This window comes from Mauremys mutica, chromosome 15, assembly GCF_020497125.1.
Source record: "Mauremys mutica isolate MM-2020 ecotype Southern chromosome 15, ASM2049712v1, whole genome shotgun sequence".
NCBI classification, from domain to species: Eukaryota; Metazoa; Chordata; order Testudines; family Geoemydidae; genus Mauremys; species Mauremys mutica.
Window position 1 is genome coordinate 4709015 of NC_059086.1, and position 16186 is coordinate 4725200.

Consider the following 16186-nt stretch of genomic DNA (forward strand, 5'->3'; position numbering starts at 1 on the left):
CTTCTAAAAGTTCATTCACTCTAATACCCTGATGTGGGGAATACCTCTCAGGATGAAAGAGTATTTTAGCCTCAAGAAGCAGCAGGCCCAGATTCTCGGAGGTATTTTGGCTCCTAACTTCCACTGAAATCAATGGACGTTAGGAGCCTAGATATTTTTTGAGGATCTGGGCCTCAGTCCTGATCCTTCCTGCTGAGCCTTTGAGCTAGAATAATTGTGATGGTGGGATTTTTTTTTTTTTCCCCACTCAGTGTTATCCACCTGTGAAAAGCCAGACTGGAATTGCCAAGTCATATAATGTAGATCAAAACCTACTAAGTGATGGCTGAACACTGCTGTCATGGATTGGATTCAAATCTAATTGCCTACAGATGAACGACCCTCTGTGCCTGAGTTATTGACTCTCCCAGTGTATCATAAAAAAGCCAATGCTATAACAGTGCTTTGAAAATTGTGAGAATTCTTAATGCGTCAATCTGCTTTCTCTTCCCCATTCGTTTTCAAGTAAATATGTGAAGGAGCTACATCTTCAGCCCCTTTATCAGAAGGAAGTCAAAAATGGGAAAGACAAAGGCTGCCCCATCACATCTCTGGATTCTGAAACATCTGCTTTTGATCAACAACAGGAAGGTAAGGTTTGAAAATACAACCGCATAACCAGCCTTTATAATATTAAAAGGTGGGAGGATGATAAAGCAGCTGGTTGGGGCTTAAAAATCTCTACTTGTATGGAGCTGTATATCCATGGCAGTTTTTGAAGTATTTAAAAGTATTCAGAAAAGCTGTTTAAGCTGGGGGTGACTTTATTAATAGAAAACATGCCAGACTCCACTATCACTTCCTTTTGCCTCTCCTCTTTAACTCTTTTTTTTCTTTCTGATCGGTGTAATGTAATGCTAGATGAGGACTCCGTGGGCTCAGATGGAGACTTGGCCGTGGAAATAGAAACAACTGATTTGGATGGAAACTTCCAGAGAGACAGTTCTTTACCCCAAACCCCAGAACAAGAGAAGTACCTGAAACATCATTTTGAGACCTTGGCAGATGCCCATGCTGAAGGTACCACTTAAGTACCAAATAAACTATGAAAATAATGCCACAGATGGTTGCCCCTTTTGGTCGCAGTGGTTCACCCAAACTTGGGGCTTTGTAGGGTTGTCTTCATTAAGATGAGAAATTGATGATAAAAATCAGGTATATGCTTGTGTGGTCTTGGTTATGTACAGGAAAATGTCCAGAGGGTCCTGTTTCCCTGCACATAGTAGAATCAAACATTTCCTCTCAGAAATCCCACATCTGCCTTTCTAGTGGGTTCTGTGCACAAGGAGCCCCGTCCCTCTGCTTCCTTTCAGGGTCAGTCTACTAGCTTCTTCCTCTGGCTCTCTGCCTTCTACACCCATCCTGCAGCTTACAACCAGTCTCCTAGCCTGTGTCTGCAGCCAGGGAAACCCCTCAGTCCACACAGCTCAGCACTGTGGCCTATTGATGATGAGGAATCACTGCCCAAGGCAGCAGCTGTTTAAACTACCTGAAGAGGCTTGATTTTCTCCCTTGAGCGTGAAAGAGTGCTTGGCTCACCCATTGGCTTTAACAAGTCTGTGATTGTCTTTGGATCCAAGCCATAAGCACCTTTCAGCATAACCACATGTAATGTTTCTGTACCCATGTGCCTCAATCATAATTACTATATATCAAAAATCTATGTAGTGTGGTAAAGTCACACCCATTTTTCATCTTACCTGGAATTGTTTGTATAGTAGGATCAGCCCCTCCCATTGAAGTCAGTGAGAGTTTTGCATTTGATTTCAAAGATCTTGTCTTTTTCATCTCAAAGCCAATACAACTGTCATGTATGGCTCGAAGACATAATTATTACCACAGCCTGTCTAAAGGCTTGTTGTCTTTCTTGGGGGTATTTCAAGGAGCTTCGCTTCTGGCAGCAACTTCTGAAATTGCTTCATGTATGTGAAGCTCTTCTATTTGCCTTTATCAGTATGTATTCAGTATCTGAAATGCACAGCGTACTGAGGCTTAAAGTGTAGTTCACTTCAGATCCCGGGCAGATTGCACATGATTCGTTCTCTTGAGGCACAAATTCTGTGGCCTGTCTTGGTTTTTATACTCTGAGTCTGTATTTTGAAATCAGATAAGAATAAATTCCTAGCTCTGATGTAGCACTTTTCAATCTCTGATCTCAAAGCACTTTACAAAGGCAGTCAGTATAATTATCCCTATACTTCACTCTGCCTGAATATTCTATCCCTTTCCCCTACCTTGTGGGTGTCAAGTCTGCTGGACTGTAAGCTCTTTGGAGCTAGATCTGTCTACTACTGTATAGCACAGGGATCGGCAACCTTTGGCACGCAGCCCATCCGGGAAATCTGCTGGCGGGCCGGGCTGGTTTGGTTACCTGCAGCGTCTGCAGGTTCGGCCGATCGCAGCTCCCACTGACCGCGGTTTGCCATTCCAGGCCAATGGGGGCTGCGGGAAGCAGGGTGGGCCGAGGGATGTGCTGTCCATCACTTCCCACAGCCCCCATTCGAACCGCTGCCGGCGGGAGCTGTGATCTGCTGAATCTGCGGACGCTGCAGGTAAACAAACCAGCTCGGCCCGCCAGCCAAAGGTTGCTGATCCCTGGTATAGCACAATTGGACCCTGTTCTCACTTGGTCCCTGGGCACTACCCTAATAAACATGATTTTTTTTTCTCTTGAACTTTTTCATTATTGGTCTGATTATAGAGCAGTGGGACTAGGGAATCAGAACACAGTTCTGATAGGATGTTTCTCTCTCCTTAAACACAGAAAAGTTTGATGGCTGCTTAAAAGATTTGAAGCCACCTGAAGATGTGGATGATGGAAAAACCCCGTTCTTGAATCCGCGTTTGAGTATTTCTGCAAGATTTCTCTCACGCTGCCAGAAGAACAGCAGGTAGGTGCAGCGTGTTTCCTGGGTCCAAATACATCTTTTCATATGGTTATTTCTCCCTTTCACTCACCAATCTGTCTCAATATATCCTGTTCATAGAGCATCAATCACCATAGTATCTGAAATAACTTAAGACAGCAAGATACTTGGTGCAGAGACTTTGTCTTGTCTGTAAAGTGCCATGCATACTGGATCACTTATTTTTTATTTTAATTCACTTTTTCTCTGTCATTTGAGTTCTCAGAAAGTGGTACTGTTCATCGGTACGACTCCAGCTGCTAACTGTGTGCACTAGTTCTTCTAGTCCAAGACAGCTGGATAAAAGATAGTGACAGTGATTTAAAGGTGGGGGTTTCTAAAGTACCTAAACAATTTTAAACTAACTATCTCCTTGACTTCCAGTGCAACTTAAACATTTAACTCAGTTAGGTGCGTCTGAAAAATCCTGCGCTAAGTCGATAAGGCAGCTGCTTGTGCGCATTCCATTGAAGAGGTTTCGTTTCATTTCAACTTTAAAATGCAAGTTGAGCATCTTAGCTCTAGAAAGTAGAACATATGGACTCTTGGAGGGTCTAATCTTTTTGGAAACTCAAATAGAACTGTAATATTTTACTTGGGAACAGAGAGGACTAACCTAAAGTATTAGATTCAGGTCTTTAAAGGACCTGAAGAAGAGCTCTGTAGTTCCAATAAAAGTTATTACCTCATCCTCCTTGTCCAACAACCAACCTGGGACAAACACAGCTACAACAACACTGCACACAATAATCTAATGTATGTAAACTGACAAATCTTGTCTCTTGGCTGGTAATTTCAGGGCTTTCGTGGTAAAGCTCCTTGTCTATCATAAAGGTTGCTTGGTACACAACTTTAACTGATAGATCAAACCTGATTCAGACTCGTGTATATTTTACATCCAGGCTTGCCGCTGCCTTTCTTCCAAGAGCACGTCAGCAATCTCAAAGTACTACAGATGCAATAGACCAAGTTAAGGAAGAGAGTAAATTATCTCGGGAGGCCAAGAATTCAGAGGTATGTTCATCTTCCAAAGAGAACCCTTCCTGATCCAGAATACTGAATGAGACACTGTGTCTTATTACAAGTGACAGAAGTGTGACAAAGGGTGCGTTTTTAACCCCAATCCTAGAAGCTGTTTGACCACAAATTACACTGACCAGATGGGAAATCTTTAATCTTCAAAGCAATAAACCGTTAATAACATGGTTCATTGTTTCTTGGTCTAGAGCCCTGTGTAACTCACAATTTTTAGAAAATTCATAACCGCGTAAATGGTGAAGTATTGAATCTTACATCGTTTGCACAGAATAAACCTTTCCAGTAAATTTAGTCAATTTCAAGGTTAGAATGAAGTTTACAAGTAACATTTGAGACTAGTTACTTGTAAAAAGTCATTCCATCCTTGAAATTGACTAGTTAAGATAATTTTTTGTATTGAAGTCTTTTGGCAGACATTTTCCGCCATGCCTTCTGTGAAAATGTCATTTTCACAGGGCTCTAGTTATCTTTTATCCAACAGTTATTTTTTCCCCCTCCCTGTTCTCCTTCCCCTCCCCCCCCGCCCCCCCCGAGGTGATGGCATTAAATGAACTAGAGAAGGACAGTCCAGTGGTTAGGGCCTGAGAGCTGGGTGACCCAGGTTCAGTTCCTGATCTTCTGCAGACATTTTGTGTGACTCTGGGCAAGTCACTTAGGCCCAGATCCTCATAGGTATTTAGGCTCCTAACTTCCATTGAACTCAAAAGCCTAAATACCTTTTTGAGAATCTGGGTCTTAGCCTCTCTGGGCCTCAGTTCCCCGTCTCTGCAAACGGAGATGATAGCACTGTCCTGCCTCCCAGTGGTGCTGTGAGAATAAACATAAAAGAGCTGTGAGGCATCGAGATACTGTGGGAAATATAAGTACCCCAGATATGCCAGCTAGTCTCTGACTGGAGGATCTGTATTGCCAGGGCTGATACCCAAAGCAAAAAGGGCACCACTGAGTTTTCAGATGCTCAGTGGCATTTCTGACCCCACCTGTTAAGAAATCACCGTTTGACATGTAAACTGAATCAATTCCAGAGTCACTTTCGCAATTAAAGATTATGAGGCTCTCAGGACCTATGGTGATAGATCATCAGCTACAGTACAGCAGGATTTTCATTGTTCACTTGCTTCCTGTTTTAGCAATGTTATTTGCTCTTAGCGGGGAAAACTCAGAACAGTTACAATGAGTGTTGGAAGTTGAGGGAAAAAATTATCTTCATGAATTTGTAGTTTTACGTCCACCTCAGTATTCTGTTAAGATTGTAGTTCCTGTGTCTAATAAATACCGGTTTCCTCTGTATTCTTCTGTGTAACATAGCACAATGGCTACTGCAATATGAAAACCGGGATATACGAAACATATAGTATATGTCTTATTGAGAGGAAATGAAAACTAAGGGTGTGATTTATTAAAGTATGTAATGTAGATGCATAAATCCAATTTGAAAATCAATGGGACTGGAGTATTTTTGAAAATTCCACCTGAGAAGATCATTTCAAACTTTCGTAACACACTGTAGCCAAACTAGGATCTTTGTTTTATGGGTTTATTTTCCTTCTTTTCTGTGTGTATTTTAAAGAAACCATTGGAAGAAAAGCCCCTTGAGGTGGTAGGAAAAACAGACTCCAAGGCATGCAATCCCTCAGGTAAGAAGATGCTGATTAATTGCAAGACAAGATGCTTCATGCTTCATTTGGGGAAGGGAAAAACATAGAAAATGACCCAAGCATGCTTCACATTTGTTCCCACAAGTATGCAGCTGGCTTTTTAAAAAAAAAAAAGGCCCGGGAACATGATTTAGTGCCTTTTTGTCTGTTGGAGTTTAACAATATAGGTCTGAAAAAGCTTGGGTACAATTTTCAAAATCACCTAAAATCAATTTTCAAAATCAGTGGGACTTAGGAGGCTAAGTCACTTAGGTGCTTCTGAAAACATGGCCCTTCTCTTTGGTTTAACATCAGTGACAGTAATGTCCATAATAAGCAGGAATGGCATGCGCACCGCACTTTGAATCCTCAGAGTTGCTGTAGTAGCTCTTGACAGGTTTCAGAGTAGCAGCCGTGTTAGTCTGTCTCCGCAAAAAGACCAGGAGTGGTGCCACAAGTACTCATGCTTTTTGTAGTACTCTCGCCTTTCCTCCTGACTTCCACAAGGTGGCATTGTTTGCTCTCCTCTCTTCAGAAAGACCTTTCTTTGCATCCCTTGTTAATTCATGGTAGCTTTGCTTGTTCCAACACCAGACAGAGAGAGCCCTTGAAGTGAAAGTTTTAAGGTGACCAGCAATGTAAATGGGACTGTTTTCCTCCACTAATGAATTCTGTGACACTTGAGCCTTGAACTCTCTCTCTCTGCCTTCTGTGTAAACTCTCCCACGACTTAATCTGCTCTAGCTGTAATTGGTTTACTAGACTGAGATTATTCTGATGTCGTTGTCTTTTTGACTTTGTGAAGAGAATGAAAAGTTCCAACTTGCCCTTGAAGAGCCAAAAACTTATCACTAAATCTGCAGGAACAATTAGAGGAGTCCTCTTGGAAAGGTTTCAGTGGTATCCATGTTAGTCTGTATCAGGAAAAAAACCGAGGAGTCCTTGTGGCACCTTAGAGACTCCCAAATAAATTTGGGAGTCTCTAAGGTGCCACAAGGACTCCTCGTTTCTCTTGGAAAGGTTTAGCACCGTCATTTAAAGAAAACAGCTGGCTAAAATAATGGAAGATTACAGCTGAATTTTGCAGTACAACCACTTGATGAAGTTTGTCTAGGAAGGCTCCAGATGTGGAAACTGCATGTCCAAACCCAGTAAATCTTTTTATTCTTAGAAACCCAGATCCTCATCAAAAGTTTTGAAATGAACCTGCAGCCTTTGTGCACTGCGTTCCAAGAGACGTTGCAGCTTTATGACAAGGTACAGTGTGGGAGAAAGAAGTGTGATTAAACTAAACTGAAAACACGGGATGTTATCACACCTGGGGAAGGAATAACAAATTCCAACATCCTTGCTGCCAGCCCTACCTATTGTTGGAATTACTGGCCTTTGAAACTCACCGTGGTGATTATCATCAAAATGGCTACAAACTATTTGTTAATGATGTATAGATTAGCATAGAGGTCAAGGAGTGGTCTTTAACTCTCGCCCACTGAGCCTGCTTGGGTGACTTTACAATGTGGTTTATCTAGACTAGGCCTGTCAGAGGAGTGGCCATGCTGGGTCCACCTAGTCCTGTATCCTGTAGAGGCCAGGGCCAGATGCTTCAGAGGAAGGTGTAAAGAATCCTATAGTAGACAGATGTGGAATACTCTGTTCCCTAAGTGGTCCATGTATGGAGCCATCGTGGCTACTAGAGATGTCCAGTTGTAGCAGAGTAACTACAGATGGAGGTGCTGGTGCTAAATTATTGTTTCAATCCCAGCTCTGAAACTGACGTGATGTCATTTTGGGCAAGTAACTGAGCTGAAATTTTCAAATCCTTCCACTGTGTGTAAGCTCGTGAATTGTGTGTGTGTGTGTGCGCGTGCGCACACACACACACACACACACACAGCCCTGACATGTGCATGCTCTTCTAGCACTTGCGCACCTGAATCAGAGAGATGTGTATATTTGATGATTTAGGACCAAATTTTGAAAGGTATTCTAGCCATCTAACGCCCATTGATTTCAATGGGTGGGTGCATGGTAGGGAAGGTGCATAGCTCTCTGTTGCGTGTGAAAGCAATGGTTAGGCACCTAAATACCTTTGACTTTCAATAGGAATTAAGTACCTAACCTGCTTAGGCTCTTTGTAAAACCCCACTAGGCCCCTATCTGCATCTTTAGGTGCCTAAATCCCTTTGTAAATCTGGCCCTTGGTTCTTAACCTTTCTGTCCTTCACCAGCTATAAACTGGGATAATTCTCATAGCACAGAGGTGCCAAGGCTTCCTTAATAGCATTATGAAGATACAAAACACCACATGGGAGGTACAAGTCTGGGAAACGTGGGAGATAATTGTCCTGCCTTGCTTGGCACTGGTGAGGCCTCAGGTGGAGTGCTGTGTCCAATTCGGGTTGTCGCACTTTAGGAAAAATGCAGACAAACTGGAGAGAGTCCAGAGGAGAGCAAGAAAAATAATCAAGGGTTTAGCAAACCTGACCTATGAGGAAAGATTAAAAACTGGGCATGTTTAGTCTTGAGAAAAGAAAACGGAGGGGGCTGATACCAATGGTCCAATATGTTAATGGCTGTTGTAAAGAGGATAGCGATCGATTGTTCTCCATGTCCTCTGTAGGTAGGACAAGAAGCAATGGGTTAATCTGCAGCAAGGGAGGTTTAGGTGAGATATCAGGACAAACTTTCTAACTCCCAGGGGAGTGAAGCTCTGCAATAGGCGTCCAAGGGAGGTTGTGGGATCATTGGAGGTCTTTAAGAGCAGGTTAGACAAACACCTGTCAGACAAACTTGGCCCTCCCTCAGCCCTGGGAGATGGACTTGATGACTTCTCGAGGTCCCTTGCAGCCCTACATTTCTGTGATTCTATAAGTGCTAGGCCTAGGTGCAGTTACGGCCCATTTCCCAATACAGCTGTGCATGTCTCGGGATGGGGAAAGAAGGACCTTGTGTGTTAACCGGAGAGTGGAGGAGGATGGGTGTGTGTGCTTGCTTGGTGTATTTCTGAATGCCTGTAGTCCCTCGCCTAGAGGATGGGAGTGTCACTGCTGCTGTGTTGAAAGGAGTATGCCTGAAATAGCATACAGTTCAGGTCAGGTATGTGCCCCCAGGCTGTGTCAGAGGTAGCATGTCAGACTCAGTGGGATCAGAGCCTTTCATCTGTGGAGCTCGGAGCTGGCTGAGGAGCATTCTCTGAAGGAAAATTCCATCCTGAGTGCTCTCACTTGCTGCCTTGGATTCCATCTGCATCATCAGCTGGAAAAGGTCTTCGCAGAGGTTGGCGTGGCATTCCTGTGCCTTGTAAAACAGCTGGGTTCCACCCCCCATGGCTGAAAATGCATATTCACATGGAGCACTTAAACAGCAGCGCATTGTCCAAGTGCTTCACAGGTACTGATCTGAATGCTTCTGAGAGGTAGGCATGAATGTCGCTCTGAGGGGAAACTGAGGTATGGAGGTTGTGACTTGCACAAGTCCACTGAAGAAGTAGGGTGGCAGAGCCAGGCCTGAAGTGTTTTCTAGGCTTTGGGGCTCTGTGCACCCATAGGGTATAGTTTGCATACCAGCTTGTGTCACTCTTTAGGATCCTTTAAATCTAAGATTCAATACAGCATATAATGTAAGATCATGTCAATAATCTAGGAGCTTAATGACAAAACTGACCCTATGTTGACAAAAATCCACTGAACAGGCGGCTATAGATCTGATCCGGACTCAAATAGCTTACTTGGCTCTTAGTTTTTCCATAAGTGTACTTAAAGCTCTCTCCCCGTAGGTGACTTCATGCAAAGACTCCACGGAGGAAGAGCTCCTCCAGATAAAAACCATGCTTGCCAGCACTTTCAGCTGGATGAAAACTGAACTGGATTCCAGAGCAGTCAAAAACAACGCTGACGTTGCAACGGCTACAGACAGTCCGTCCCCTCAGCTCAAACGCCTGCATGACAATGAGACGCTTTATCTCTTGAAACATTACTCGGAATCGCTGGTGAGAATGGTCCAGAAAAAACTTGATGACTCTATTAAACCAGAAGTGGCTTGAGTGACCCCGGCAGGTAGATACGCCAAGGGTATGTTTTATTGCGATGCAGAGCTTGAGAGACCACACATTAAATCGAGGCCCCACACGTGACTCCTGCGGAGTCGGACCTTTTACATAATATGCGTGTTAACGGTTGTCTTCTGCACTGTTTTTTTTGTTGTTGTTGCTGTTGTTGGTTTTGGTTTTATTGTGTGTGTAAATTGTATTTTAATGGCCTCAGCAAACACGGTCCTAAGCAATAGCCTAACAAACGGCCTTTTTGGAAGAAAGCGCTCAGACTGTTACAGCGGAAACAAGGGGAGAGGAGTGAGGCGCCGTCGCTATGTTTTGGATCTGTATTTTAGGTTGGTGTGTTGTAAGCTGCTTCGGCAAAAGTGGTTTGGGTTTTTTAGATCCCTGATACTTTCAAGAAGTCTTTAAAAATAAATGTTTTATTTGAAGGAATGATCCTCCTAGTGCTTCATAGATTGAATAGATTTTAAAGGGGCCATCATTCGAATATCTTCTCTGACCCTTGCGTGGCACTGCTGGAGAACTTCAACGTTGCTGTTGTCTCAGGGCTCACAGCCCAGCATCCTGGTCTGCTCTAAGGGTTAGCTTTGGGGAAACTGGTGATTTGATGGCTTTGGAAGGCTGGTAGTGGGATAACTGAGCCTTTCACCTCTAGTCGGCTGGTTCAAATCCCGCCTACGTCGACCATGATGGGAAGCCCATCTGAAGACTGCCTAGTAGCCTAATGACTATCTACTATGCTTTTAATATCGCACTCTTCACATCGAGCGCTCGAATGCTTTGCAGAGGTCAGGATCATTATCTCCATTAGGGAAACTGAGGCACAGGGAGGGGCAGAGACTGTCAAGGTCACCCAGAAGACCAAAAGTCTCCCCATTTTAGAGGGGGAAACTGAGGCACAGAGAGGCAGTGACTTGCCTAAAGCAATACAGCAGGTCAGTGGCAGAGTTAAGACTATAGAACCCCCGAGCTCCTGAAAGAGAGGTGAGGGAAGCTGTGCCAGTCACTGCCCATGCTCCACTTGTCCTACAGATAAATGGAGCTTCAACCCTTACCCTGGCTGTGGGATTTGTAATGGTTACAGGCAGCCACGGCTTGAGTATACAAGCTGGGTATATCAGTGAGCTGAGGCACTGTGCAGCAGGAGGCAGGCATCCTCTGAGCGCCCTCAGATCAGACCGGCACCAGGTGGGGAGTGGAATGGGGGAGGTGAGCGAATGCACTTTAATGGAGAGGACAGTGAAGGAAGGAGGCTAGGCGGGAATATGGATAGAAACTGACTTGATAAGCGCTGGGACTGAAAAGGAGCTAGAACCAACCAAGCTGCTCAGCTGTTTGGAAAGGGCCGACAACACGGGGCTGGGAGGAGAGAGTAAGGAAGCCTGGAATTGGAGCTCAGGGTGGCATTCTACAGAGGCTGGCAGAGATCGGAGTGTCGGGATCCAGGAAGATAATGGGGGACAGGCCAGAGGATGGCAGAGAGCTCTTGGCAAGGGGCGAGAGCCGTCAGAAGATGGGAAAATGGGAGTTCTGTTTCCCAGACGAGGTCTAGCAGGGAAAACAGGAGACAGAGGAATTGTCTCTTGCACAAAGACTGGGCTTCGAAACGAGATGGAAAATGGCAGGGTGGCGAGAGGCACAGAGAAGCTGTTCCAGTCGGCAGGAGCTACGGAGGAGAAGGCTCTTGGTCCCCTATGGGCCAGAGAGGAGGCCAATGTTAGATTAGCAGGGAGAGAAGTTAGCAAGACCACGGAGGGTTCTGAGCGGCACAAGGGGACGTGAAGAGAAGTGGGTGTGCAGGGGTTTCATTACCAAATGAGAAACGTGTGCCGCATGCTAGAGCAGCCTCGCTCTAGTCTCCAAAGGTGAAGAGGAGCTATAAATAACCCCAACTTCCTTTCAAGCCTGCCCTTTGTCAGTCGCAGGGGAACGCCCTGGGCTCTGTGTAATGCAAGTGAGGGCTTGTCTACCTGGGGAAATTTACTGGTGTAATTATACGTCTACTGTACTGGTATAACTGCCTGTGAGGCTGCTGCTATTCCAAAATTCATGCCTGTTATGTTGCTTGTGAAGGGGGTTAAACTAGATCGGGGGAAAAAAAAGCCACTGCTATTCCAGAATAAAAGTGTGTATACAGGGCATTAAACTGGTGTAACTAGACCTGTATAACTATAGTGGTAGATAACTGGCTATGTAGACAAAGTCTTGCTCAAAGCTGAACCTTACACACAACCTTTTGAGCACCGGAGTGGCTACGGAACCAAGGCTCCAGCATGAGAGCTATTGGCCGGTGGAACAGTCCTAAGGGAATGATGTAGAAAGCCCAGAACTTGGCGCAGTTAAAACCTTGACTGGATGACACACTGTACAGAACAACGCCTTTCCTGGGAGGCAGTATGGTCTAGTGGATGGTGCACTGGATTGGGAACCAGGAGACTTGAATTATATTCCTGACTCTGCTACTTGATCTTTGGAAAGTCCTCTTTCCCCTCCACCTTCTGCCTCAGTTTTTCTCTCTGCAGAATAGTTGCCGACTTGTATAAGTGCTTTGAGGCCTACAGATGAAATTGCTGTTAGAGGTAAGCCAAGTTCTTGTTACACTAGCCAAAGTGTAGACTGGATGGGATCTGTTTGCTTCTTGGGTTCACTAGCCAATGCTCCTTGTCTGCTCCTCGGACACTTAATTGATACCAAAGTAAATAAATCTCTTTTAAACAGACCCACATTTTCATATCCCTCTGCCACGGTTTTGCTTAGTGCTTTGATTTGAATAAACCTGTTTCTATGGACAGCTTTGCGAGCAGTTTGATTTTTATGCATTTGCCCTTTATTTGACTAACAAACATCCCAAGAGAAGAGTTCAGCTGGTGCTCTCCTGCCTGTGTCTGAACGGCTAAATAGGGTGACCTCTTATCTTTGTTTCAGTTCTGCAAATCTAATGGGTCTGACCGGAACTGTGTTGGAAGTGCTTTGGATTTGTAGATTTCCAAGCCAGAAGGGACCGTAATGATCATCTAGTCTGAACCCATGGATTCCTCTATCCAACCTAAGCACTTGTGTTTGGACCCAGTGCTGATCTCACTGCTCTTTCTAAAAAGAGGCAGATGCAAGCTCTCTGAGGCAGAGCTGCAAACAAAGGGCTTGTCTACACTGGCAAGTTTCTGTGCAGTAGAGCAGCTTTCCGCGTTGTAATTCCTGAGGTGTACACACTGCCAAGCCACTTAATGCGCGGAAACTGCGCCGTTGCAGCGCTGATTTAAAAAAAACAAAAACAAAACCAAACACCCCAACAAGAGGCGTAGAGCTTTCTGCGCCAGGGATACAGCACCGTGGTGCCAGTGTAGACATCCTGGTCGATTTACAGCGCTGCGATTGGCCTCCGGGAGGTGTCCCACAATGCCTGTTCTCACCTCTCTGGTCATCGGTTTGAACTCTACTTCCCTGCCGTGAGGTGATCAATCATCATCCCCACCCCTTAAATTCCTTGGGAATTTTGAAAGTCCCCTTTCTGTTTGCTCAGTGACGTGTGCAGTGATCTCAGCGCATCTTTCCAGGTGACCATACCTGCTCCACGCACCAGGCGATCCCCCACTTGGAGCAATGCGAGCTGCTGGACCTCATCAGCATTTAGGGAGAGGAAGCTGTGCAGTCCCAGCTGCACTCCAGCTGTAGGAATTATGATACCTATGGACATATTTCACAATGCATGACAGAAAGGGGCCGTTACCGGGACACACTGCAGTGCAGGGCCAAAGTGAAGGAGCTGCAGAAACACAAGGCGCGGGAGGCAAACCACTGCTCCCACGAGCTGCTAGTTCTACAGAGAGCTGGATGCAATACTTGGTGGCAGCCCCACCTCCACTGCGAAGGCCACTGTGGATACTTCAGTGGCTCCTGTGCCAGTCGAGAATGGACCAAGCCAGGAGGAGGAGACCTTGGACGAGGATGTGGAGGGGGGCCCAGAGGCAGAGGACGATTCGGAGGTCGGATATGCGTGCAGCCGGGAGTTCTCTACTCCTGGAGGAGGCTAGCCGGTCTCAGCTGTCGGATCTTGGCAAAGCGCAAACAGGAGAGGAGGCCCCTGGTAAGTGGCCTTGATTTTGGGACTCGCTGAAGCGAGTTGTTGGAGGCAGGAGGGTTGCAGAAAGCAGGTTTGTGTGTGTAAGATGCGCGTACCACCACATGCCTAGTCAGAGCCGCCGAACAGGGTGTTGATTGACTCCCCCACTTCATGGGAATCTGCCTCAGATCTCCAGGAAACTCTCATGGAGACACTGGGCAATCCGCTGCCGCAGGCTCTTTGGCAGAGCTGCCTTTGTTTCTTGCCCCCATTAAGGGTAACTTTCCCGCACCACTCTGCTGTCGCTGGGAGGGACCATTGCTGTCACGCAGGCGAGCCGTGGAAGGGCCAGGGCAGAAGCCCTACTCTTGGAGAAGACATTCCACTCCTGCCCCATCCTTGTCCAGCCCCGCGGACTCCCAGTACCCACTGCACTCCACGCCCATCCCTCTGCAGTTTAGCCCTGCTGAAGTATAGTACCCACTGCACCGTACTCCAAAGGAGACGGTTGGAGATGATACCTGGACATACACAAATCTTTAACCGTCCTGGGACCCCCCCTCCTCCTCCTAGGATCCTCCCTTCTCCCTCCCCCTCAGTGCTAATGTGGTTTTGTTTTGTTTTGTTTCTCTCTCTCCTCTGGTGGTTGTTTTTTTTAATAAAAGAATTGTTTTGGTTTGAAAGCTATATTTATTCCATTAACTGAAAGCACTGGAAAGCCACAAGCAATTTTCTTACACCTTGGTAGTGCATAATCTGCACCAATCACAATCACCACCTAACATTACAAGCACTGTACTCCCGAGCATAGCAACAAATATTAGTGGCTTTAAATTACTGCCTCAAGGCATCCCTGATCCTTATGGCCCTGTACTGCGCCCCTCTAATAGCCCTGGTCTCTGGCTGTTCAAATTCAGCCTCCAGGTGCTGTGTGAAGCTGTCACCTTTCCCTTCACAAATATTATGGAGCATAAAGCACATGGCTATAAGCATAGTAATATTGTCATCAGCCAGGTCCAGCTTCCCATAGAGGCAACGCCAGCAGACCTTTAAATGGCCAGAAGCACACTCAACAGTCATTCTGCACTTGCTCAGCCTGTTGTTGAACCGCGCCTTGCTGCTCTCAAGCTGCCCCGTGTAAGGCTTCATAAGCCACAGCATTAAGGGGTCGGCAGGGTCTCCCAGGATCACAATGGGCATTTCGATTTCCCCTACGGTGATCTTCTGATCCGGGAAGAAAGTCCCTGCTTGCAGCTTTCTGAACAGGGCAGTGTTCCGAAAGATGCATGTGTCATGCACCTTTCTGGACCAGCCTGCGTTAATGTCTGTGAAATGCCCATGGTGATCCATAAGCGCCTGGAGAACCATTGAGAAATACCCTTTCCGATTAATGTCCTTGGTGGCTAGGTGGTCTGGTGCCAGAATTGGAATATGCATCCCATCTATCGCCCCTTCGCAATTAGGGAAGCCCATTTGTGCAAAGCCATCCACAATGTCACGCATGTTTGCCCAGCATCACTGTCTTTCGGAGCAGGATGCGATTAATGGCCCTGGACACTTCCGTCAACACGAGTCCAACAGTCGACTTTCCCGCTCCAAAATGGTTAGCGACTGATCGGTAACAGTCCAGAGTAATCAGCTTCCACAGTGCAGTTGCCCCACGTTTCTCCAACGACAGGGCAGCTCTCATTCTCGTGTCCTTGCACCGCAGGGCTGGGGCGAGCTCATCATACAGTCCCATGAATGTGGCTTTCCTCGTGTGAAAGTTCTGCAGCCACTGCTCGTCATCCCAGACGTGCATGACAATGTGATCCTACCACTCAGTGCTTGTTTCCCAAGCCCAAAAGCGACGTTCCACTGTGGTTAGCACCTCTGTGAATGCCACAAGCACTCTCGTGTCGTAGCTTCTACACGTGGCAAGATCAGTGTCACACTCTTGCCTTTGTAGTTTAAGGAATAACTCCACTACCATTCGTGATGTGTTAGTCAGAGCGAGCAGCATATTGGGCAACAGTGCGGGATCCAGTCCTGCAGACCGAAGAGGCAGAGCACGCAGTACACAAACCATTGAAGGATGGCGCCGAATGCGGATGGAAGCACATGGACTGATGGGATGTAAAGCAATGCATCATGGGGCATTGGGAAAGGACCTAGGATGCCCCACGACCCCTTCTGCCTTCCCACAACTCTTAGCGGCAGAAGAGGAAGAGATGCTCTGTGGGATAGCTGCCCAGAGTGCTCCGCTCCGAATACCGCTTCAAGTGCCGCAAGTGTGAACACGCTATTGCGCAGGCAGCTGACAGTGTGAACACAACAGCGCTTTCCTTTCAGCGCACTCTGAGCAGCGCTGTGACTGCCGATGATGTAACTCTGCCAGTGTAGACATACCTTTAGCGTGTGGCAAGCCAGGATGTGAATCCTGTGTCACGTGCCATGCAGTAACTCGCGAAGT

At 46.2% G+C, this 16186-nt stretch overlaps 1 protein-coding gene across 2 annotated transcripts in view; it reads left to right on the top strand.

Moving 5' to 3' along the window:
- WDR62 (WD repeat domain 62) overlaps positions 1 to 10102 on the top strand; it is a 42770-nt gene extending 32668 nt beyond the window's left edge. For both annotated transcript variants that reach the window (XM_044989286.1, XM_044989285.1), the window contains exons 24-30: positions 506 to 630; positions 901 to 1059; positions 2804 to 2930; positions 3848 to 3959; positions 5554 to 5620; positions 6792 to 6877; positions 9396 to 10102. In XM_044989286.1, coding sequence (XP_044845221.1) covers positions 506 to 630; positions 901 to 1059; positions 2804 to 2930; positions 3848 to 3959; positions 5554 to 5620; positions 6792 to 6877; positions 9396 to 9662 — 943 coding nt within the window. In that variant the 3' untranslated portion in view covers positions 9663 to 10102. The remainder of the gene's footprint in view (positions 1 to 505; positions 631 to 900; positions 1060 to 2803; positions 2931 to 3847; positions 3960 to 5553; positions 5621 to 6791; positions 6878 to 9395) is intronic.
- The last annotated feature ends 6084 nt before the right edge of the window (positions 10103 to 16186 follow it).